The 23,520-nt window shown below is 50.7% G+C and overlaps 2 protein-coding genes across 5 annotated transcripts; one reads left to right on the top strand and one right to left on the bottom strand.

Moving 5' to 3' along the window:
• The first annotated feature begins 339 nt into the window (after positions 1–339).
• NT5C (5', 3'-nucleotidase, cytosolic) lies at positions 340–4,459 on the top strand. 3 transcript variants are annotated; one of them, XM_045888490.3, is made up of 5 exons: positions 340–1,117; positions 2,040–2,185; positions 2,260–2,320; positions 2,485–2,618; positions 2,738–4,459. In XM_045888490.3, exons 1-4 carry the CDS (start codon positions 806–808, stop codon positions 2,596–2,598), a joined length of 633 nt encoding a protein of 210 aa, XP_045744446.1. In that variant the 5' UTR covers positions 340–805; the 3' UTR covers positions 2,599–2,618; positions 2,738–4,459. The 3 variants fall into 3 exon arrangements, with proteins under 3 accessions (XP_045744446.1, XP_045744444.2, XP_045744445.2); XM_045888488.3 differs by having other exon boundaries at positions 345–1,117; positions 2,504–2,618; XM_045888489.3 differs by having other exon boundaries at positions 348–1,117; positions 2,085–2,185; positions 2,504–2,618.
• Positions 2,524–23,303, bottom strand: ARMC7 (armadillo repeat containing 7). 2 transcript variants are annotated; one of them, XR_010408426.1, is made up of 4 exons: positions 21,335–23,303; positions 21,097–21,240; positions 5,020–5,520; positions 2,524–2,660 (listed from the first exon to the last, which is right to left on the bottom strand). XR_010408426.1 is itself a non-coding variant. In XM_045888497.3 (3 exons), exons 1-3 carry the CDS (start codon positions 21,423–21,425, stop codon positions 5,159–5,161), a joined length of 597 nt encoding a protein of 198 aa, XP_045744453.1. In that variant the 5' UTR covers positions 21,426–23,303; the 3' UTR covers positions 4,248–5,158. The 2 variants fall into 2 exon arrangements, 1 of the variants encoding a protein (XP_045744453.1); XM_045888497.3 differs by lacking the exon at positions 2,524–2,660 and having other exon boundaries at positions 4,248–5,520.
• Positions 23,304–23,520: the final 217 nt, after the last annotated feature.

The raw sequence follows: 23,520 nt of genomic DNA, 5'->3' as shown, positions 1-23,520 counted from the left end.
GTGGGAACGGGGGGGAACCGTGGAGAACTATTGCTTAATGCCGATTACACCTCTTGAAGGCTTTTTAATTAGATCACTTTAGAACCAAGACACTAGTCTCCCCTTTGTAATGCTCCTGTTAACATTGGTTTGGAAGTACTGGGGTGTTCAAATGGGGAACTACAGGAAGATGGATCACTTAACCAAATCTGAGTTTACAGTTTGTAGGTCAATCTATTTGGATGTGGTCAAAAAATGCCGTAAAGTCTACAAAGGAGCATCAACGAAACTTAGCAGTGTTCCGCGTTTTCTAGACGGGGCTGTAACTGCCAATTCTAGAGCAGAGGTCAGTTCCACAGAAAGGACATTGCCGATTTACCTGCGCTGGGTGGACATCGTCTCCTCGGGGTGGAACTAAATGTTCAAAGCGGACGCTCCCAACCCCAACTCTGGTTTAGGAGTTCGTCTCCTCGGAGCTCGACTCACGCGAGCCAGGGGTCTTCAACAGTCTCACTTCAAAGTTACTGGGCGCCTCCGTGAGTCGGGCCGTGGGGGTCTCTGGTCCGGGGTCCGGCGTCCGGAGTGTTCCTGCGTCCCGCCCCACAAGCAGGGAGGGCGGTGGCCCCGGGCCTCGAGGTCGGGATTCTAAGGGTCGCGCCAGCCCCACAAGTTTAAGGAGCCCTGAGGCCTTCGCAGGATTTGGGGTCGTCCCCTGCGGAGTGGGGGAGGGGGAGCGGACGTGCACGCGGGCGCGCTCTCAGGCCGCCTCGCGCCGCCGCCTTGGGAAGGCCGCGCGCTCCCGCAGGGCCGGGTTCCCGGGCGCCCCATGCAAATGAGCCCCGGTGCGCCCTCCCACCCCGCGCCTCCGGAAGTTGCGGGCCTGGCGCCCGCTCCCCGCCCCCCGGCGACCTCGTCCTTCCCCCGCCCGCCGCCCGCAGCGATGGCGGCGGCGATGGCGGCGCGGCGTGCGCGGCCCGTGCGGGTGCTGGTGGACATGGACGGCGTGCTGGCCGACTTCGAGGCGGGCCTCCTGCGGGGCTTCCGCCGCCGCTTCCCTGGGGAACCACACGTGGCGCTGGAAGAGCGCCGCGGCTTCCTCGCCCGCGAGCAGTACCGAGCCTTGCGGCCGGACCTGGCGGTAGGTAGGGAGAGAGCGGGAGCGCAGCAAGGGGCGTGCGCTGGAGGGGAGCTCCGACCCCACAGTGACCCCGGGAGCAGGAGCCCCGACCCCACAGGGCGCCCAGAAGCCGGGCGTCCCCACCTACAGAGAGCCGGGGAGCCAGGTGCCCCGACCACACAACGTCCCCGGGAGCGGGAGCCTGGACCCCACATTGTCGCCGGGACCAAGTGCCCCGACCATACAATGTCCCCGGGAGCGGGAGCCCCGACCCCACAGAGAGCCGGGGAGCCAGGTGCCCCGACCACACAACGTCCCCGGGAGCGGGAGCCTGGACCCCACATTGTCGCCGGGACCAAGTGCCCCGACCATACAATGTCCCCGGGAGCGGGAGCCCCGACCCCACAGAGAGCCGGGGAGCCAGGTGCCCCGACCACACAACGTCCCCGGGAGCGGGAGCCTGGACCCCACATCGTCGCCAGGACCAAGTGCCCCGACCATACAATGTCCCCGGGAGCGGGAGCCCCGACCCCACAGAGAGCCGGGGAGCCAGGTGCCCCTACCACACAGTGTCTCCAGGAGCAGGAGCCTGGACCCCACATTGTCGCCAGGAGCGGGAGCCCAGACCCCACAGTTTCCCCGGGAGCCAGGTGCCCCGACCCCCCAGTGTCTCCGGAAGCAGGGCACCTTGGCCCCACAGTGTCCCCGGAAGCAGGTAGCCCGGCCGCACAGGGCTCCTAGGAATGGGAGCCCTCTCCTTGGGCAAGACTGCCTCTGCTCCATTTCCAGAGACACCCCCTTTCTGTTTAACAGAATCCATTGTTCACTCTGGACAAGAAAGTCTGGAAGAATGCTTCCCCCTATGTAAAATCCCCTCCCTGTGGCTCTGATTTGGGGATGGGTCCCCCAGGAATCTTACTTTGAGAGTCCTCCCTGGGGCTAGATCTGCTGGAGGAAGAAGCTGGGACAAGAACACGGTATCTTTCAGGACAAAGTGGCCAGTGTGTATGAAGCCCCAGGCTTTTTCCTAGACTTGGAGCCTATCCCTGGAGCCTTGGAAGCCATGCAGGAGATGAACAACATGCAGGAGTGAGGAAGGGCAGAGAGGGAGGGGCGGTGGAGTAAGGGCGGGTACCACCCTAACCCATGCCCCTTCCACGCAGCACGGAGGTCTTCATCTGCTCCAGCCCTCTGCTGAAGTATGAACACTGTGTGGGTGAGAAGGTACGGTTACCCCAGCCCTTCATAGCAAACGGCTTCCTAAGTTCTGATGTTTAAAATAAACCAGCAGAACTTAAACACAGGAAGTGGGGGGGGGGAGGGGAGCAGCATCTCACAAAGGCTGGAGACCCCATTCCCACCTATTTACTCACTGGCCCTACTGACAGACCTGTGTCCTCACCTCAGTACCGCTGGGTGGAGAATCACCTGGGGCCCCAGTTTGTGGAGCGCATTATCCTGACGAGGGACAAGACGGTGGTCTTGGGGGACCTGCTCATTGATGACAAGGACACCATTCGAGGTTAGACCTGTTTTTCTGGCAACCTTCCAGGCATCTGGCCTGCTGGGATTAGGGAGAGGGAGTAAAATAACTAGATTACTGACTGCATCTCACTGCCTTTCTCCCACATCCTGTCCCAGGCCAAGAGGAGACCCCAAGCTGGGAGCACATCTTGTTCACCTGCTGCCACAACCAGCACCTAGCCCTACCCCCGACGAGGAGACGGCTGCTCTCCTGGAGTGACAACTGGAGGGAGATCATAGAAAGCAAGCAGGGGGACAGAACAGTGGATAGTAGCTGAAGGAAGGGAAGGCAGGCCAGCAGGGAACCCCAGCAGAGCTGAATGGCGGGGCAGTGTCGTGGTGGTGGCCCCCAGCCCCGCGGAGCAGGGAGACACCGTAACCTCCATTCTCAAAAGTCAGCCACCTGGAACCCAGCAAGATGGCTGGCCAGGAAACATGGTGGGAAAATCACTCAGGAACCTTTTTAATAAAACATTTTGGCTCACCACTCTTTAAAGGCCCTTTATTCAGGAAAGGAAAGGGCCAGGAGCCCTAGGAGGGGCAGTCGGAATACAGGCGGATAGGCTTTCTCCTCCTCGTGTCCTTAGTCCAGTGGCTCCAGAACCTGCCCCACCTCCACAACCACAGACACCATCTCTCTTGCATCTGCTTTTCCTTGGCCATGTTAGAGGTCAACCCTGAGGGAGTGCAGAAGGGAGGCCAGGAAGCTCCCCGTTGCTCCTGAACCCCAACTTTCCGTGGGGGTCCCATACTGTTTCCCCTGTGCTGACCAGTGCACACTGTGGACTCCAAGCCACACACTTCTGTCAGTCTCTGGTCCTCTGTCTCCCTTGAGCACCACGCCTGCATTCCTGAAGCCCTTTTGTCTGAGACTCACTTCTAGGGGCAGGGACACCCCCCTCACTAACCCAACCCTGATGGGAGAGGAGGACCAGGACTTTCAGGCTGGGGCCATGGGGTGGTGAGGGAAGAGTACACAGCTTCAAGGGTTTATGCCTGTATTCTGACGTGTCCTCACCCTCATGTCTTAATGCCTGACGGCTACCTTAACAGTCCGTGGGCTGTATCACTGAAGAGTAGGGGCACCTGGGTGGCTCAGTTGGTTGGGTGTCTGGCTCTTGGTTTTGGCTCTGGTCGTGATCTTGGGGTCGTGGGATAAGGCCCTGTGTTGGGCTCTCCGCTGGGTGCGGATTCTGACTGTCCCTCTCGCTCTGCTCCTCCCCACACTCTCACTCACTCTATCACTAAATTTAAGGGGCACCGGGCGCCGCAGTTGGTTAAGCGACTGCCTTCGGCTAAGGTCATGATCCTGGAGTCCCGGGATCAAGTCCCACATCGGGCTCCCTGCTCAGCGGGGAGTCTGCTTCTCCCTCTGACCCTCCCCCCTCTCATGTGCTCTCTCTCATTCTCTCTCAAATAAATAAATAAAATCTTAAAAAAATAAAATAAATTTAAGGGGCGCCTGGGTGGCTCAGTCGTTAAGCATCTGCTTTTGGCTCAGGTCATGATCTCAGGGTCCTGGGATCAAGCCCCGCATCGGGCTCCCTGCTCTGCGGGAAGCCTGCTTCTCCCTCTCCCGCTCCCGCTCCCCCTGCTTGTGTTCCTGCTCTCGCTGTGTCTCTCTCTGTCAAATCAAACCTTTAAAAAAATTTTTAATTAAAAACAAAAACAAAAAACGGGATGCCTGGGTGGCTCAGTCGGTTAAGCGTCTGCCTTCTGCTCAAGTCATGATTCCAGGGTCCTGGGATCGAGCCCCACATCGGGCTCCCTGCTCAGCGGGGAGCCTGCTTCTGCTGCCGCTCCATCCGCTTGTGCATTCTCTCTGACAAATAAATAAAATCTTAAAAAAAAAAAGAGACCACATCTTTGTCTTTGAAACGCCATGGTGTCTGGCAGATAGGCCCGTGTGGATAAACTGTTTGTGGGCCACAGAGTTCTCCAGGCCGGCATCAAGCACGCCCAGCGCCCAGCCTGGGGAGCTGGCAGTGCAGGTACCCAGGCTCCGTAGCCCTGGAGTGGGCATGACACCTTCCCAGGGCCCTGAGCTGGCTTCTCATTTGTTCCTCAAGATTATTTTAGGTACTTCTGTTAAAGGAGAATTCCTGTTTCCTCAAGCACAAGCAAGTCTAATCCCAGGCCCAGCTGTTCCTCATGAAAAGCCCCTTCTGTAAAGCCTCTGAATCTAGGATCCCAGCTGCTTCTCACAGGAGGTTGACAGCCTGGCAGTGGGGCACTGGGGGTGGGGGCAGGAGGCAGGAGCTTGACCTTCAGCTGGTTGAGAGTGCCAAACTATGGAAATGGCATTGCCTTTGCTCTCCTCCATGTGTCTCAAAGTCTGGCCTCTTCTCTCAATGCCCCTCACCACAGTGTAAATAACCTGTCACGCTGAGAAGACTCACCTTTAAAATAGCTGAAAGGACACCTTTTGGGGAGAACATGCTCAGTGGGAGCCAGGCTGCTCCTGCTCCCTGAGCCCCAACTAGGATTGTGGCCTCCTCTCTAGTAGTCAGGGTATCATGGCTATGAGGTCTCCCTGGATCAGGGCTGCTGTGGGGCCTCAGTCCTTGGCAGTGGGATACCCAGGGCAGAGTGAGCCCTCCAGGTGCGGGCTTCTGCCACCTGGCTTGGGGAACAGAAGTCTTCCAGGAAGATCTGGGCCAGGTTCCGGAGCCTCGTGTTGGCCGAGAGAGAGAAGCGCAGCATGCACTGGACCACGGGCATGGCGGTTAGCTCAGGGTGGGAGCCAGACCCTGGTGAGCTCAGGTACATGATCGTGGTGACAGCAGATAGCACGGTCTCCTCGTTGGGACTGGACAGGCAGTTGATGATGAGCGGGATGCCCCCTGTCTGCAGGATGTGCTCCTTGTTGGCCCTGTCTGGGCACAGGTTGCAGAGGCCTCCTGGGGAAGAACAAGGGGAGACTGGGTGCCTCAGGCCTGCGTATCCTCCCACCTCCCCTCCCAGCTCCTCTCTGCCCACTTTGTCCCAGGAACAAGGGATCCAAAGTCCATTCTGGTATCCATCCCTTCAAGGGTCCTGAAGGCCTGCCTGCCACAGCCTAGCCTTCAGGAAGTGGGTACCAATCCCTTTCCTCCTTGGGTCAGCCAGTTCAATGGTTGATATGCTTTCCTTTTTTTTTTTTTTTTTTAAAGCAAAACCAAAAAACTAAAAAAACCCCCAACCAAACAAAAAATAAAACCCATGATATATCACTTTACAGAATTAAAAAACAGGCACCTGGGTGGCTCAGTCGTTAAGCGTCTGCCTTCGGCTCAGGTCATGATCCCAGGGTCCTGGGATCGAGCCCCTGCATCGGGCTCCCTGCTCGGTGGGAAGCCCGCTTCTCCCTCTCCCACTCCCCCTGCTTGTGTTCCCTCTCTCACTGTCTCTATCAAATGAATATATAAAATCTTTAAAAAAAAAATTAAAAAACATAGGTAAGGTGATGATTTCACAGATGTATACATGCCAAAACTTGTCAAACTGTATCCTTTAAAGATGTACAACTTATTATATATCAATTATCTCAATAAAGCTGTTAAAAATACTAGAAGCCAAATTATAAACCATATTAATCCTACCATCCAACATTTGCTTTTCCTTCCTCAACTTCAAAATATATGAATATATATAAACATTTAATAAAAATGTGATCCTTTCCTGTTTTGTAAGCCAGCTTTTTTCATTCAGCAATGGATTGTGAACATCTTTCCAGGCCAACATACCTACAACTGTGGCATCATTTATTTTTTTTTTAACCATGGCATCATTTAATGGCTGTGCAGCGCACTACCTTATGGATGCAGTGTAATTTATTAAAACGCTAGAGCAAGGGGGAACAGGTGGGCCGGCAGGGACATGTCTCTTCCAGGGGCAGGAGTCTGCCCGGGGCTGGCACTACCACCCCCTCCCTCACAGTACCTGGGTCAGTTTGAGTCCTGCTATAGGGAAATATTTTTAAAAGTTTTATCCCTTCAGCCTCTACGGACTTCTCCCTGCGTTCAGAAGAAAATCCAAATTCCCCTTTGAGGTCTTCACGGCCCTGCGCCATCTGGTCTGGTCCTTCTCTATCACTCCCAGCCTCAGCCCTTGGACCTTTTGGCCCCAGATTTTCACATGCTGCCTCCCTTTTGCTGGTAACCAAACCTCACTGCTCCCTCACCAGTAAGGTTCTCCTGGAACACCCCACTCCCCACCACGTAAAGGGCACTCCCCTCATCCCTGCATGCCATTTTCTTCATATGCTTAGAACCCCAAGAAACCACCCTGGCAGATTTGTCTTCTTGCTCACTAGCTGCCAAGCCCCACTAGAAGGCAGATGCCTTGAGGTCAAGACCGTGGCCGTCTTATTCCCACCCGGTCCTTGGTGCCTGGTGCAAGAAGAGCTCCACAAATACTTGTTGAAAGGGCTGTAGAGCGGTGAGCTGGGGAAAAGGGTTGAACTGCAGAGAGCTGGGGTCTGGATGGTCGGCTCCCTGAGATGTCGCCTACCATGGACTTCTGCAGTTCTGGGATCCAAGTTGTGGCTCAGAGCACCTCTGAGGGAAGGAAGGAGCTGAGGGGCACTGCTGGAATCACGAGGCAAGGGAGATAAGGCACTCTGACAGAGAGGTCCCTCCCTATGGGACACGCAGAGGCCTGACCTGCTCATACCACCTCAGCACCCATTCACCCCCGTGGAGTCCTCAGCACATCCTGGGGCATCCTGTTGACTGCCTTCCCTACTTGCTCTGTCCCTGTCACTGGACATCATAAGGCAAGGCCCTGCTCTCTGGTTTACCTCTGTATCCCAGGCACCTGCAACTGTGGACACTCACTGGACATGTGCTGGGAACATGACTGAACTCCATGAAGTGTTACTAGCGCCCCGATTTTAGTGGAAGCTGAGGCGGTTGAGTAAGTTGCCCGAAGTCCCAGAAGATGGGAAGCCCTATGCCACAGTCATGGGACAAGTGGCAATGCTCTGGCAGGCCTCTGGCTTCCCGGACACATCTACACCATCTCTTCTGAACTACCAGCAGTGAACCAGCCTCCTACCCACACTGTAGGTTAATTGACTGGGGGCAAGGGATGGGATTTATCTCTGCTGTAAAGTATGATAAGATGAAGTCTGAGTCACCCTTGGCCAGTGAGTCATCATCACACAGGGATGTGCCCGGGCGGGACATTGCCACCCAGGCCAGGGGATAATCAGATGGCATCTGTTGGAGGGTGAAGGCAGGAGGAGGCCTCTGGACAGCTGGCCCCATCTGCTCCCTATTTGTAGACCTAGGAAGTCTCCAAGGATGGATTCTGTGCCTGCCAGAGCTTGCCACTGCCTGGGACCCAACCACAGGGCATTCTTGAAGGCCCTCTGCCTTGCTGGCAGCGATCCTCAGAGTGGGAGACAAGAGTGAGTGCTTGGAAAGAGAAGGGCTTCAGGGGGCAAGGAGTCTGAATGGAAGCACCCAAAATGGATCCAGGGGACCCATGAGAAGCCAAGGCCACAGCTAATTGAGCTCTCCCTCCCGAGTCTACCTCTGTGAGCCTGTCCTGAAGAAGGAAGGAGAGGTGTAGGAAAAGACAAAACTGGAACACAAAAACTGGAAGCTTCCTAAATAATGCCCAGCAAGAACAAGGTGGTTGGATCCAGTTCCGTATGTCTGCATGATGGGAAAGTCTATAATTCTTAAAAATCATGTTTTCAAAGAGTATTTAATATGGGAAAATGCCTAAATGCTTGCAACATAAGGTTAAGGAGGAAAAAAGTCATCAAATTGTATATACAATAAAACTGCAATGAACTTACAAGTAAGCCCGGCAAGATGTCACCTCTTCAGAGAGCCTTCCGCAACTGCCCTCAGCCCCTTTCCCCAGCGCCCTCTCCTCACCTCCATTGTGTCTCCTCTTCACACCTAAGTTATTTGTCAGGTTAACTGAAGGTCCCCCACTAAACCACAACTCCCACCAGAGGGGGAATTTGTCTTATCTCAATTGGTCACCTCAGCCTGGCATACAGCAGATGCTCAATAAATGGACAGACAAGTTAACAAAAGACAAGCTGGAAACACAGCAAAAGGTTAATAATGCTTATCTCTGTGCAGCAGGGTTAGGAGTCATTTTTATTTCTTTTATTTTCTAAGTTTACCTCCACAAAAATGTTGTTTGTTTGTTTTCTGTGGAGAGGAAACAGGGTAGAAAATGTTATTTTTAGGGACACCTGGGTGGCTCAGTTGGTTGGGCAGCTGCCTTTGGCCCAGGTCATGATTAAAAAAAAAAAAAAAAAGTGTTATTTTTATAAGCAGGAAAGGGATTTTTTTAATTTTAATTTTTTAAAGATTTTATTTATTTATTTGACAGAGAGAGACACAGCGAGAGAGGGAACACAAGCAGGGGGTAGTGGGAGAGGGAGAAGCAGGCTTCCCGCTGAGCAGGGAGCCCAACGCGGGGCTCGATCCCAGGACCCTGGGATCATGACTTGAGCCAAAGGCAGATGCTTAACGACTGAGCCACCCAGGCGCCCCAGGAAAAGGATTTTTTTAAAGACTCCCTCATTTGAGAGCGAGTGAGAGAGTGCATGCGCATGAGCAGAAGAAGGGGCAAAGGGAGAGGAAGAGAGAGAACCTCAAGCCGACTCCACTGAGCACGGAGCCGGACCTGGGCTCGATCCCAGAACCCTGAGATCATGACCTGAGCCAAAATCAAGAGCCGGCCACTTAACTGACTGAGCCACCTGGCTGCCCCGGAAAAGGATTTTCTTTTTTAAAGCTAAATTTCATTTAAGATTGATTGATTGATTGATTTGACACAGAGAGAGAGTACAAGCAGGGGGAGCGGCAGGCAGAGGGAGAGGGAGAAGCAGGCTCCCCGCTGAGCAGGGAGCCCAAGATCCTGAGATCATGACCGGCGCCAAAGGCACCTGTCGCTTAACCAACTGAGCCACCCAAGCACCCCTAAAGCTAAATTTCATTTAGAAAATGGAACTCACCAAATGACACCATTAAAAAAAGTAAAAAGACAAAAAGAGAAAATATTAATAAACTATCTGAAAGAGGATTCTTCCAGAATACATAAAGAATATATATTAATGCCTATCAAGAAAAAATGAACACGATGTAAAAATGAGCGAGACTTAAACTATGCACAATAAGAGCAATGCATACAGTGTGCTCATCACTACTTCTCAGAGAAATGAAAATTCAAACCACGATCCGATGTCTCCACACACCTACTGTAATGGCTAAAACAAACAGACTGACAAGACTAAGCGCTGGTGGGCGGTGGGGCTGCTGGAATTCTCATGTGCCAGTGGCCAGGAGTCTCACACGTTATCATTGGGCTGGAAAAGTACATGGCTGCTTCTACCAAAGTCAAACATACACCTACGCTCTGAGCAATTCTACTTCTACCTGAACCTGGGAGAAAGGAGTACCTATGTACGCGAGAACACTTGTGTACAAACATTCGTAACAGCTCTATTCATACAGGCTCTACGCTAGAAATGAATCTCCATTACCACGTGAACTGGATGAAAAAATTGTGGCACATTCATACAAAGACGTGAGCTAATGACGATGTAACAATCTGGATGAATCTCAGAAACACCCAGTGAAAGAAACCAGACACAGGAGTATATCCTGTGTGATCCCACTTAGATGAAGCACAAGAACAGACAAAACAGGGGCACCTGGCTGGCTCAGTTGGTGGAGAGAGCAAATCTTGATTGGGGTCGTGTCGTGAGTTCAAGCCCCACATTGGGTGTGGAGATTACTTAAAAATAAAAACTTTTTTTTTTTGAGAGACATAGAGAGGGCGTGCACTTTCATGTGCAAGAGCATGAGGGGGAGGGGGAAGAGGGAGAGAGAATCTTAAGCAGGCTCCATGCTCCATCATCCACCAAAATAAAATCTTAAAACAACAACAAAACAGGTAAAACCCATGGGTTAGAATAGTAGTTACCTGGGGGTAGAAGACACTAACTGGGAGAGGGTCCATGGAGGGACCTTTCTGGGGGAGATGGAAACATTCTGTATCTTGATTTTAGTGCTGATTACATAGATGTACATATACCTTAATGAATTTAAAAATCCATCAAACAGCACTGGGTGTTGTATCGAAGTGCTGAATCACTGTATCATACAACTGAAACTAATATTACACTGTATGTTAACTACTGGAATTTAAATAAAAACTTAAAAAGAAAAAAAAAGGTCAAGAAAAAGAATTGTCAAACTGACAGAAGATATGTGCACTTCACCATATGCTGATCGCATGGCATCTTAAACCATGGTTACCAAACAGAAAGAACAAGTTCTGACTGGCTGATGCACATGTTTTGGACAAACCAGACAAGACACAAAGAGAACAAGGGGCAAAACCTGGGTCCTTCTAGGCACAGGGAACCACTGAAATTCCCAGGAGAGGCAAAAGAGAAAACCTCAAGTACAACCGAGGATGAGAAAGCTGGAGGCTCAGAGAGGTCAGGTACCTCAGAGAGGTCAGGACCTCAGATCACACAGCAAGTAGGGCACTGCTGCTGAGACAGGAGGGTCTAAGGATTGTTCTGGGGATTAAATGAGGTCATGCCCATAAGTGCTTAGCCAGTGGCTGGGGGCTGGGCAAGCCCTAGGAGAGAGCGGCCCAAGACTTTATTCCATCTGATGACTCAGCCACCCCAGGGCGCTGAGCTGGCTGCAGCCCATCCCAGACAAAAGTCTTCATTTGAGACTATTTGTTCTTGGGTTTTACTTTAGCATCTATAAAAAGGAGGGGAACAGGGTGAAAGGGATAGGGATAGAAGTGAGACTTCTCTCAAAATACCCTGTATACAAGTTTTGACTTAAGCTCATGAATGTCTCCCATCATAACAAACATCAAATTAAATCAAAAGAAGAGAAAACATGGCTTTTCATACTTCTGACCTGTATTTCACTTCTGGGAATTTATGCTACCGGTATACCCTTACAGGGGAGAAATGGTATACAAATAAGGTTATCCACAGCAGCACTGCTCGGGAGAGCAAAGGGAAACAACCTGAATGTCCATCCCTAAGCGGGTGGCTGAACACCAGTCCCCGGGTGCCAGGGAATGGCACGCAGCATTTACAAAGAATGAGGCAACTCTTTGTGGGCTGATACTGCAGGTGCACCAAGACATGATGCTAAGTTAAAAAAAATTAAAAGCAGAATATACATATAATACCACACATGTGGAACCTGCAAAAAGGTATACACGTAAATATATACAGATTTGTCTGTAAATCCTGAAAATATCTCTGGGAGGATGGAAAAGAAACTAGTAACAATGGTTGCTTCCAGAAAGGCTACATACCCTTCTGAATTCTGTACCAGGTGACTCAATCATGTATTCACATAAATGAACACATACACACACAGACAAGGTGTGCTCGTGCCTGTAACTCAGAGGAAGGGGAACTGGTCTCTGCAAGTCTGGGAGGAATGGCAGAGGCTGGCTGCCCTGCTCCAGCTAGTGTGGAAGGGAGCAGTGGGGTGAGAACACTGACATCACCTCCTTTCTATAAGGGGAATCCTGCCACAGATGGATAGCTGAGGAATTCTTTCTTTTTTTTAAAGTTAACTGTATGCTCAACGTGGGGCTCGAACTCACGACCCTGAGATTAAGAGTCGCATGCTCTACCGGCTGAGCCACCCAGGCACCCCAGAAATTATTAAATTGTTGTAAGTCACGAAGGTGTTCATCTCTGATAGGAAAGAGAATTGGATAGGAAGGGACATAGATAGGCTTTTGGATTGCTGACATTATTTTTGTTCTTGACCTTGGTGCCGCTTACGTAGGCATTTGCATTCTCATTGCTACTCTAGCTGTATGTGTCAGTCCTCTTCTGTACCTGTGGGTTGCAGGTATGGGCCCTGGGCCAGCCTCTGGGGCTATAAACAGGTGTATATATGGTTGGTCCACATCTACTGTGTGCTGGGAAGGGGACGATGCTTAATCACATTATTTAATTCTCTCCCCCATTTTACTGATGACGAAACCAAGGCTTAGAGAAACTGAATCGCTTGCTCCAGTCACCTGGTTCCTCAGTGGCAGTACTGGGATTCTAACTAGATCTGCCCACCATAGAGCTCTTGCTCCATCCTCCATACTCTGGGGCTTCCCTATACCTCCTTCTCTGATGAGTTAGGCTCCTGGGGTCAGACATCATTCTGCTTAAAAAGGAATTCCTCGGGGTGGGAAGTGGCTCAGTCAGTTAAGCATTTGCCTTCGACTCAGGTCATGATCCCAGGATCCTGGGATCGAGTCCCGCATCTGGCTCCTTGCTCAGCGGGGAGTCTGCTTCTCTTCTCCCTCTGCCCCTGACTCATGCTTGTTCTCTTTCTCTAGTGCTCTCTCTCTCAAATAAAATCTTTTAAAAACATTTAATAGTTTCTAATTAACAAGCAGAAACTTTTTTTTTAAGGTTTTATTTATTTATTTGAGAGAGAGAGAGAGATAGCGACAGCAGGAACACAAGCAGGGGGAGTGGGAGAGGGAGAAGCAGGCTTCCTGCCGAGCAGGGAGCCTGATGCGAGACTCGATCCCAGGACCCTGGGATCATGACCTGAGCCAAAGGCAGATGCTTAAAGACTGAGCCACCCAGGCGCCCAACAAGCAGAAACTTAAAAAAATTTTTTTAAACAAAGTCCTCTATTCTTTTTTTTTTTTCTTTAAAGATTTTATTTATGGGTGCCTGGGTGGCTCAGTTGGTTAAACAACTGCCTTCGGCTCAGGTCATGATCCTGGAGTCCTGGGATCGAGTCCCGCATCGGGCTCCCTGCTCGGCAGGGAGTCTGCTTCTCCCTCTGACCTTCCCCCTTCTCATGTGCTCTCTCTCACTCTCTCAAATAAATGAATAAATAAAAAAAATCTTAAAAAAAAAAAGATTTTATTTATTTGACAGAGAGAGACACAGTGAGAGAGGGAACACAAGCAGGGGGAGTGGAAGAGGGAGAAGCAGGCTTCCCGAGGAGCAGCGAGCCCGATGCAGGGCTCGATCCCAGGACCCTGGGATCATGACCTGAGCAGAAGGCAGATGCTTAACGACTGAGCCACCCAGGTGCCCCAAACCTTTAAATTTTTAATAAAAAATAATTTTAGGGGCACCTGGGTGGCTCATTTGGTTAGGCATCCGACTCCTGATTTCGGCTCAGGTCATGATCTTGGGGTCCTGGGACTGAGCCCTGTGTCGGGCTCCGTGCTCAGCAGAGTCTGCTTATCCCTCTCCTCTGCTTCTCCCCCTGTTCACACTCTCTAATAAATAAATAAAATCTTTAAAAAAATTTTTTTTTACAACATATATATCCGTATGCTAATACTATAATTCACTTCTGCCTATTTTTGGATTTTTATGTAAACAGAGTTACACAGTATATATCATGTGTCTAACATCATTTGCTTAAGGTTATGTTAGTAAGATTACTGCATGTAGCTACAGATTGTTTATTTACCTTGCTAAGTAAGGAGTATGAACATCCCACAATGTCAGTATCCATTCTATTATTGACTGTTTTAAGTTTGGGACTGCTACAAATAATGCTGGTAGTGACATTTTTGCACATGTGTCTGGATGTGCATGTGCCCTAACCCTATGAATGTAACTGCTGGCTCATGGGGTGTGCCTATCTTCAATTATATTAAATAATGTTTTCCAGAGACCGCTGAGGATTTATCTACCAGCCTTTTTCTAAGCACCACCACCATCTAGTGGCAACTACATGTATTGCAGGAAATAGAACACAGGAAAACAATTTAACGTGGATTCTGGGAGGCCACCTACTTGAACCCTGTTTTAGTAACAAAACTGCCAAGTATCCTGTGATATCCTAGGGTTCAACCAGTTTTCATGGAGGCAGAGAGTTCTCTCCTGGTTCCATTCTATCTCCATACAGCATCTAGGATAGACACATAGGCTGCATACAGAACACCTGAGAGTCAACCAATAGTGCTTTGGGCAAACATTCCCAAATTAATGCCAAAGGCTGTCTGAGTTTTTATTTGGAGCAAGAGCCCCAAATTCTTTCACTCATTTGGGTATTTACTGAGATCCTGTCTTTTTATCTGGTCCTCCATAATTCTGCCACTCCTGTCCCCCACCCCAAACAAGGGCCAACCAGTACGGCCTCCCAGTGGCAGGTACCCTTAGTCGCCAATCAAACGTGGCCTGGACTGTGAGCACCACCAGTAGGAGCAGGGATGACTTCCCACCAGAAGCACCTCAAGGATAGTGTGGAAGTGTAAGGTGTGGTGGAAAGAAAGAACAAGGAAAGATGACACTCTGGAGTTTGAGCCTTGGCTCTGCCAGCTGGGGCCCCTGGGCACGGAATTTGGATCCAGGCAGAATGGGTAAATTCCTGGCTCCAGTCATCACTAACAGTGGGAGCCTCAGGCAACAGACCTAACCTCACTGTGGAGCTGTTTCCTCACAAGTAAAGAGGGCTTTAGAACTACTGGCCTTGTGGTTGGTAACACATTCAGAGCCCTTGCAGGGCGACAATCAAAGGGTAAGTAAAACAGCTCTACAATTGTTCTAAATGGGCAAATCCACAAAAGAAAAGGCTGAGAAAGGGAAAGATACAGAAACTCCAAAAGCCCTGCATGTTATCAGCAATCGCTGTAACCAGATTCTTCTTGAAGGCTGCAGTTATCCCGCCCAGGGTGTCTGAGGGGTCACAGGAAGATGGCCCCCACAGAAAGTCAACAGTCAGGCACACCAGCTCACCAGTGGGGAGCGACTGCAGCAGCTTTCAGCCCTCAGGGCACACGGAGCGGCCTGACAGGAGAGGTCTTATCTCAGAGCTAAACGCATCAGCACCACCTGGAGGAAGGATGCCTGGATCGTGCTGGGCGGCGAGGACGGACAGACGGAAGGAAGCCTGCATTCTGACCCTCACCTGCCACTAACCAGCTGAGGGGGGGTGGCCTACGCCTCAGTTTCCTCAGCAGTGAAACGAAGGGTTTGCAGTGCCTTTCGAGCTTTCACAGTCCACCATCCTAGGAATGGGGAATTCCTCTGTTCTCTTCTAAAATCTGACAGCCTTGGGTTTCTGTCCCAGGCTGGCACTCTTCAAACCTCTGCCCAACCCGCTGATCCTTCCTAAGCCTCAGACTCCTTATGGAAAATAGAGGTTCTGAGCACACCTACTTTTAGTGTGTCTCAGGGTCAAAGGTGACAAGGCAAAGAAGCCAGTACCTAGCACGCTGGCTGTGTGTGCCGGGAGAGGGTGCTCCGTAAGTGCTAGCTATTACTACAAGTCCTTCGAAGCCCCAGAGCACCAGCTCTGTAACCAGGGGCCTAGCTGCAGTGGTTCCTTTGAAGGACAGCATGCCATCCCACCTCACCTCTTTGGGAGATGAGGGAACTGTTTATCCTCAAAAGGGCCCGGACACCAGGCCCTTGGGTGGAGGCCTAGGGGATCCTGCAGCTGCAGACACTTTGCATTTAATTCTCTCAACAATTCTGTGAGGCAGATGCCCCACCTGACAGATGATGGGAGAAAGGAAATCACATGCCCAGAGTTAGGTGGGAGAGCGAGGACTTGAACCCAGACCTGCCTGGCCCTAAAGCCCAGCTCTTATCAAACTCACTATGCTCCTTGCCAACCAACAGACACTGGTTTTAGTTCTGTGAGCCTGAGGCAATCTAAACCAGCTCTCCTCTCTGCCGTTCCTCCAGAACCAATCCCACTCAGGGCTACAGCGCTAAGCCATGGCCCGTACTCTGCACCTTCTGGGCCCTTCCCTCCTCTTCCCCAGAGATAAGCAAAGCTGAGCTCTGCCCTCATGGAGATACAATTTCAGGCCTGTGACCAGAGATGAAAGAGTCAAAGCTACAAAGCACAGCACATAGCCTGTTAGCCGAAAAAGCACCTGACAGTGTTTCCCATTCAGGGCCGGCAACATGAGAAGGAAATGACAGCAGTAACAAGATATGCATCTAAGTACGACTGGGACTCTCCTGTCTGCAGACAATCCCATGGAGGAGTCAAAGCTGAGAAAGCGACTACTGTGGGGATTAGGAGCCTTGTGCTGGTGGAAGGAGAGGAAGAGAAAATGAGGAAAAGTGGCAGGGAAAAGGAAAACTGGTGATAAGGATACTAAGAAAGTGACCAGCCAGACAAAGTACCTTCACGGAGACACAGACACGGAGACACACCCACTTTTGCTCCCCACAAAAGTCCTGCACCGTAGGGCAAGCACAGGTGAGAAGGTGAGTCTCAGAGAAGGGACAGATGGATCTCGTCCACAAGAATCAGCTAGGAAGAGGAGAAGCTGTGACTGTGGGCTCCAGGTCCAGGGCCGGGTCACCTACTCTGGGAAACCGCCCAGGAGAGCAAGAACTCAGGCCAAGCCCAAGTCTCCCACTCAGCAGACCAGGGTCTCTTAGAGTGCTCTTGCCCTGGGCAAGTTCCTTCCTGATCCTGCAAAAACTTTTTGTGGGGGACTGCTCCTTTTATACAAGTTTTCTCCAGTCCAAAGCTTGAGTTGCAGGAGCTCTCTCACTCCTAGGTGGAGGTTATGCTTCGCAGGGGAGACTGTCACCATTCAGATGGCAGAAGCTGTGGAGCAGAGGACTTACACAGAAGAAAATCTTAAAGTGACTGATGGTTTAGAATATTTATTTAGCATCATGATCTTCCAGGGGGCCTCAGTCTGGCCCTCTCCACAGGTTGAAGAGTCCAGGAAGCCCACCCAGAGCCCATCCTCCTTTCCCCCATACCTGGAGCTCTAGGCCCTGAACCTGCTCCCACAGCTGCTGGGCCTCTTTCTTGGATCCTGACTCCCAAGGTGGATTCTAAGTCCAAGGAGTGGCCACAGGGCAGGTATGAATACAGCCAAGATGTCCACACACATGGGTGAGACCTACTGGGGTGAAAAGGGATGACCCCCATTTGTACTGTAGCCCCAGGCACCCCAAACAGTGGGGGCCAGCCTGGATAGTCTTGCAAAATTTTACAACACACCTACCTGAATTATTCAGCGCAAAAAAAAAGAAAGAAAGAAAGAAAAAGTGTTAGTTGATCGTATCAAGCCCTCCAATCTAACTTCTGGGTTCCAGGAATAAAGGGGAAAGAGGAACAAGCTAAATGACACCAGAAAGAGGCAACCAGACAATTAGGAAACAATTAGGAAGGTGCAGAACTGGTCTGGATCCTTCAAGAATTAGTGTCATGAAAAGAGTCTACTAATGATTAAAAGAAATAATTTATGTAGTGCCTTCCTTCCAAAGAGTACAATATGGAAAGAGGAGGAAGAGAATAACTTTACAGTGGAGAAATCTGACCAGTATCACCTCAGCTAGGTGATCAAGGCCATGATCAACAGGAAGCAGTCATGCTGACAGCACGCTCTGTGACATGATGTGGTGAAAATGGCACTTACTTCTGTGGCTGTCCTCCCCTAAAACCCACAACCCAGTCTAATCAAGAGAAAAGCATCAGACAAATCCCAGTTACGGGACAGTCTACAAAATACCTGACCAGCATTCCTCGAAACCATCAATGTCATCCAAAAAAGGGTAAGTCTAAGAAACCAGCACAGTCCAGAGGAGCCCAAGATGTGACAACTAAAAGTAATATAGTATCCTGGATGGGATCCTGCAATAGTAAAAGGGCATTAGGGAAAAACTAAGGAAATGAATCAAGTATGGACTTTAGTTAATAATAATGTATCAAAGGGTGCCTGGCTGGCTCAGGTTGTGATCCTAGGGTCCTATGATCAAGCCCCACGCTGGGCTCCCTGCTCAGTGGGGAGCCTGCTTCTCCCTCTCCCTCTGCCACTCCCCGCTTATGCTCTTGCTCTGTCGAATAAATAAATAAAATCTTTAAAAAAATTGGGCTTATTAATTCTAACAAATGTATCATACTCATGTAAGTGGTTAATAATAGAGAAACTGGGTATGGCATATATGGGGACTCTCTGTATTATCCTTGCAATTTTTTTTTTTTTAAAGATTTATTTATTTGCCAGAGAGAGAGAGAGAGAGCACACACAAGCAGGGGGAGCAGCAGGCAGAGGGAGAAGCAGAATCCCTGCTGAGCAGGGAGCCTGATGTGGGACTCTATCCCAGGACCCCAGGATCACAACCTGGGCCGAAGGCAGATGCTTAACCGACTGAGCCACCCAGGCGTCCCTCCTTGCAATTTTTCTAAAACTGTTCTAAAATACAAAGTTCAAAAAATAAATAAATTACAAAGTTCATGGGAGTGCCTGGCTGGCTCAGTCAATAGAGCATGTGACTTTTTATTATTTTTTAAAGAGAGAGAGAGAACGTGTGTGCGTGTGCACAAGAGAGAGTGTGAAGGGGGTGTCAAGAATCTCAAGCAGGGAAAAAAAAAAAGAATCTCAAGTAGGCTCCACGCCCAGCACAGAGCCTGACACGGGGCTCCATCTTACAACCCTCAGATCATGACCTGAGATGAAATCAACAGTCGGTTGTTCAGCTGACTGAGCCACCCAGGTGCCCAGAGCACGCGACTCTTGATCTCAGGGTTGTGAGTTCCAGCCCCACACTGGGTACAGAGCTTACTTTAAAAAAAAAAAAAATATATATATATATATATATATATGTATGTGTGTGTGTGTGTGTATAAAATACAAAGTTCACTTAAAAAGAGAGAGAAAGAGAGATGGAGATCTAAGGAACATAAAAACCAGATTAGATGCCCTTTTGGGAACTATTAGAAAAATTTGCTTGACTAGGTGTTAAGTGATAATGGAATAATTATAAAAGGTTTCTTTCTCTATGTAAATAAGATTCCTTTCACTATGTAGAAAATATTTTTTTTGAAGATTTTATTTATTTATTTGACAGAGAGAGCACAAGCAGAGGGAGCGGCAGGCAGAGGGAGAAGGAGAAGCAGACTCCCCACTGAGCAGAGAGCCCGACACGGAGCTCGATCCCAGGACCCTGAGATCATGACCTGAGCCACCCAGGTGCCCCGAAATTATTTATTTATTTATTTACTTATTTGGGGGGGAAAAAAAGATTTATTTAGAGAGCGAGCATGTGCTCAAGTAGGGGAAAGAGCAGAGGGAAAGGTAGAGGAGAGAGAGCATCTCAAGCCGACTCCGCATTGAGCTCGGGAACCTGACATGGGGCGATCCCATGATCCCAAGATCATGACCTGAGCTGAAATCAAGAGTCAAATGCTTAACCCACTGAGCCACCCAGAAAAATGTTATTTTTTAAGATGCATGCTGAAAGAAGAATTTTTGTTTGTCCTCAGAATAAATTCCAAACTCTTTTCCATGGCCTAGAACTAAGTCATGTAAACTCTGGTACTGCCCACCTCTCTAGCCTCATTTTGTACCACTCTGCTTCACTCCCCACAGCCTGCCACATCCGCCTTCTTTCTGGCTCCTTCTGCTTTAGGGTCTCTGCCCATGCTGTGCCACTTCCTAGAATGCCTTCACATGCTGGAGGAAATGAAGTAGCCCCCACCTCTGCTCTATCTCATCACCCTGTTTACTTCCTTCAGAGCCTCAGCTTTTTTTTTTTTTTTTTTAAGATTTTATTTATTCATTTGACAGAGAGAGACACAGCGAGAGAGGGAACACAAGCAGGGGGAGTGGGAGAGGGAGAAGCAGGCTTCCCGCGGAGCAGGGAGTCCGATGCGGGGCTCGATCCCAGGACCCTGGGATCATGACCTGAGCCGAAGGCAGACGCTTAACGACTGAGCCACCCAGGTGCCCCAAGAGCCTCAGCTTTTTGTTTGTTTGCTCACCATGTGTCTCCCCCTCCTAGAATGTAAGTTCCTTGAGGGCAAAGACCTTTCCTCCACTTGTTCACCATCTCTCCAGCATTTAGAACAGTACCTTACTCACAGTATATGCCAAATAGGTTATCTGTCCACTGAATAATTCAACAGGTCTTAGACCATAACAACTACAGGAGTTATAAGCCATTCCAAGTCACCTCTACTTCTCTTGGTGTTACCATAATAAAATAAAGATGTTTAAAAACAGCATTCTAGGGGCGCCTGCGTGGCTCAGTTGGTTAAGGGTCTGACTTCGGCTCAGGTCATGATCCCAGGATCCTGGGATCCAGCCTTGAGATGGGATCCGCACTCAGTCTGTTTCTCCCTCTCCCTCTGCCCCTCCCCCTGCTCGTGCTCTCTAGCTCTCTCAAATAAATAAAATCTTTAAAAGATTAAAAAAACAGACAGCATTCTATAAACTTTTTCCTCTTCAAGTGGCTTCAATCCATTCCCTCATTTATGATCTCATCTCTCAGTAGGAGGAAAGGCAGACATGCAGAGGGAGTCCTGGGCATTGGTTCCAGACCGGATTCAAGCTAGCTGTGACCTGGGACCAAGTGTGAACCGAGGAGGTAGCACAGACATCGCTGGCGCAGACATGGAGATCTGCCTTCTCAGGAGAGGGACTGCCTAAAAGATTCCTTTCCCAGTGACTGACTTTTAACTCACTCACTTCACCAAGTCAAATCAGGTTATCTGGGAGACCGGCCCCATCCTTACCAATTGCAAACTCCACCAGGGTTTCATTCGCCTCCGACAGGGAATCGAGGAATAAATCAAGGACCTGCAACTGCCGCAGATACTGGTAGTTATTGGGATCATAGGCGAAGTTGGCGAGGTTGGCCAGTACTTGCTCCTTGGCGTCTGCAGCAAAACAGTGGCGCTGGAGCCAGGTCCGGGACGGCTGTCACGGCCGGACCCCTGCCCCGTCTCTTGCCCCCCACCCTGCCGCTCTCACCTTGGCTCTCCGTCTCCTGGAATTCCGTGACCAGTGCCTGCAGGTATCCCAGGCGCCCGACGTGGGGGTCTACCTTCGGCTTCTGGGCCATGGTCAGGGCGGCAGAGGGGGCAGGTGGAAGGGCAGGAGAGTGTGGGAGGTGAGGCCGGAAACAGGTTCCTTCCCTGGCTTCAGGTTCTGCAGTAATTTGCTGCCGAACTTGGAATGTGGGGGGTGGCGTGGAGTCTCAGGACCTTGCTAGAGTTCCGCGCGAAAACCTAAATTTGGAAACGGGAAGCGAGAGGAGGGAGCAGCAGCACCCACACAACAACTTCCGAGCTAGATTTCCGGCTCGATTCCAGGTTTCCGGCGGAAGCCGCGCTGAGCCCCCACCGGAGGGCGGAAGGGGTGGGTCGAGGCAAGCAAGAGGTGGGGCTGTCGCTGAGCTCGGTGCGCGTGCGCGGCGCGCTTAGTGCCTTAAGGCTGTGGCTGGAGGGGATCCGCCTGCGGAAGGGTGCGGTAGCGTTTAGGTTGCTTTAAGGAGTACCCCTAGGGCGCTCGGGAACCCAGAGGAGTCGGAGGGCGTCCATGTGGGGAAGTGTCGAGGCGGAAGAACCTCCAGACACCCTTGCACTTGACGAGGGTGCGCAGCCCGGCCTCCTCGACCAAGGGACTCCCCCTCTGGAACTCGGGCGTCAGTTCCCTGCAACCCGACATGGGTCCTTTGACACTATCTTCTGGTCTTTTCCAGAAAGCCGGGTGAGCCTGGCACCTTCTGCTCCCCAGCCCTGAGCTAGCCACCTCTGGCTAGAAATTACAGGGTAATAATGTCCTAAGGCTTTTTGCCAGCCAGGTGGATGGGGAGCGCTAGGGGCATCGATGAGCCCCAGGACCCTCCGTTCACCTAAATGTACTGCTTTGGCCGCTCTGGGTTGTGGAGTCCTGGATGCTGAAGCCGTTTGGCCCAATTCCTTTTCTCAGGGCTTCTCAGGAAGGTGATGTGTGACCTAGGCCTCGTAGGCACAGAGACTAGAGCACCAGGCAGGGAAGTGGCCCTACTGCACTCCCACTGTGCTTGAAAATGTTGGGGTAAGGGGGGTTTGGTCTGTGCCTTCTTGAGGTTAAGGACCACGTATCTTTGGCCCTGGGCCTGGCATGAGGTCAAAATGGCTGCCATACTCCAGCCTGCCACAGCCCCATTGACAGCAGGCCCCATCTCCATGGGCTCAGGTCCCTGCGGTAAGACCCTGACCTATGCGCACACCTTGGGGCAGGAGTTATGACTATAAACCGGGTGCTTGGGTACCCTGATAGCTCCACATAGGGCAGTGGTCCCAGACCTGTCATCAGGCCCTTCGGCTTCTGTAAAGAGCTGATAGAACTTGGGGAAGTACATCTCATCCCAAGGTGGCCAGGGGCTTGTCTGCCTCTGGCTGGACAGAGCAGCAAAGTCCTGGGGACCAGGGGCTCAGAGTTCAGGGACACGATGTAGGTGAGCTCTACCCTGCACTGGTCAAGAACTGCTCCAGATCCTCTCTAGAGGATTCCCAGGAAAGCAGCTAAGTGGGGATTCTGGAATCAGATGGGCCATCCCATCTGTCCCCTCTGAAAGGCTCAGGGGCTTTCCTCCTTGGGGAAAAATTCTCAGTCCTTGGTTTTGTGCTGAGGGCATCACCAGGTCTTACTCCTCTCTGCCCAGTCCCTGGCACATAGTAAATGCTCAGTAATTTTGTTGAAGGGAATCTGCCCAGCGATTATTGCCACTCTTGGCTGGGGGCAGATGAGATCAAAGTTCCCTATGCTGAATGTTCACTGATATCTGTTTTCCCTAAAAGGAATGTTTTCAGGAAGTGGGCCCAATAGGGGTTGCATATTTCAAAGCCTGGTGGCTATTAGTGCCGAAAGTATCCACCTACCCACCAGTCCCACTCTCTCCTTTTCCACTCAGTTGAGATGTAGGGGATAGGACCGGGTAAAATGTGTCCAAGCATTACCCCTTCAGTGCACAGGATGTGGATGGTGGCTAAGCATGGGACTGGGTGAGGAGCAAGAAGGCAATGGGGGTCTTCAGGATCAGACTTTTCAAACAAGAAGAGACTCTGACTTATTCAGGCCAGCATCCTCCTTTTTTAAGGCCCAGAGATGGTGAACAATTGCCCAAAGTCACACATCAAACTGTGGCAGAGCCAAACATGAACTCAGATCTA

The sequence above is a fragment of the Mirounga angustirostris genome, unplaced genomic scaffold, assembly GCF_029215605.1.
Source record: "Mirounga angustirostris isolate CCGP_5_RB_7025 unplaced genomic scaffold, mMirAng1.0.hap1 SCAF_17, whole genome shotgun sequence".
NCBI classification, from domain to species: Eukaryota; Metazoa; Chordata; class Mammalia; order Carnivora; family Phocidae; genus Mirounga; species Mirounga angustirostris.
Note: the sequence above shows the minus strand (reverse complement) of the source record. Positions and strands in the feature narration are given on the sequence as shown.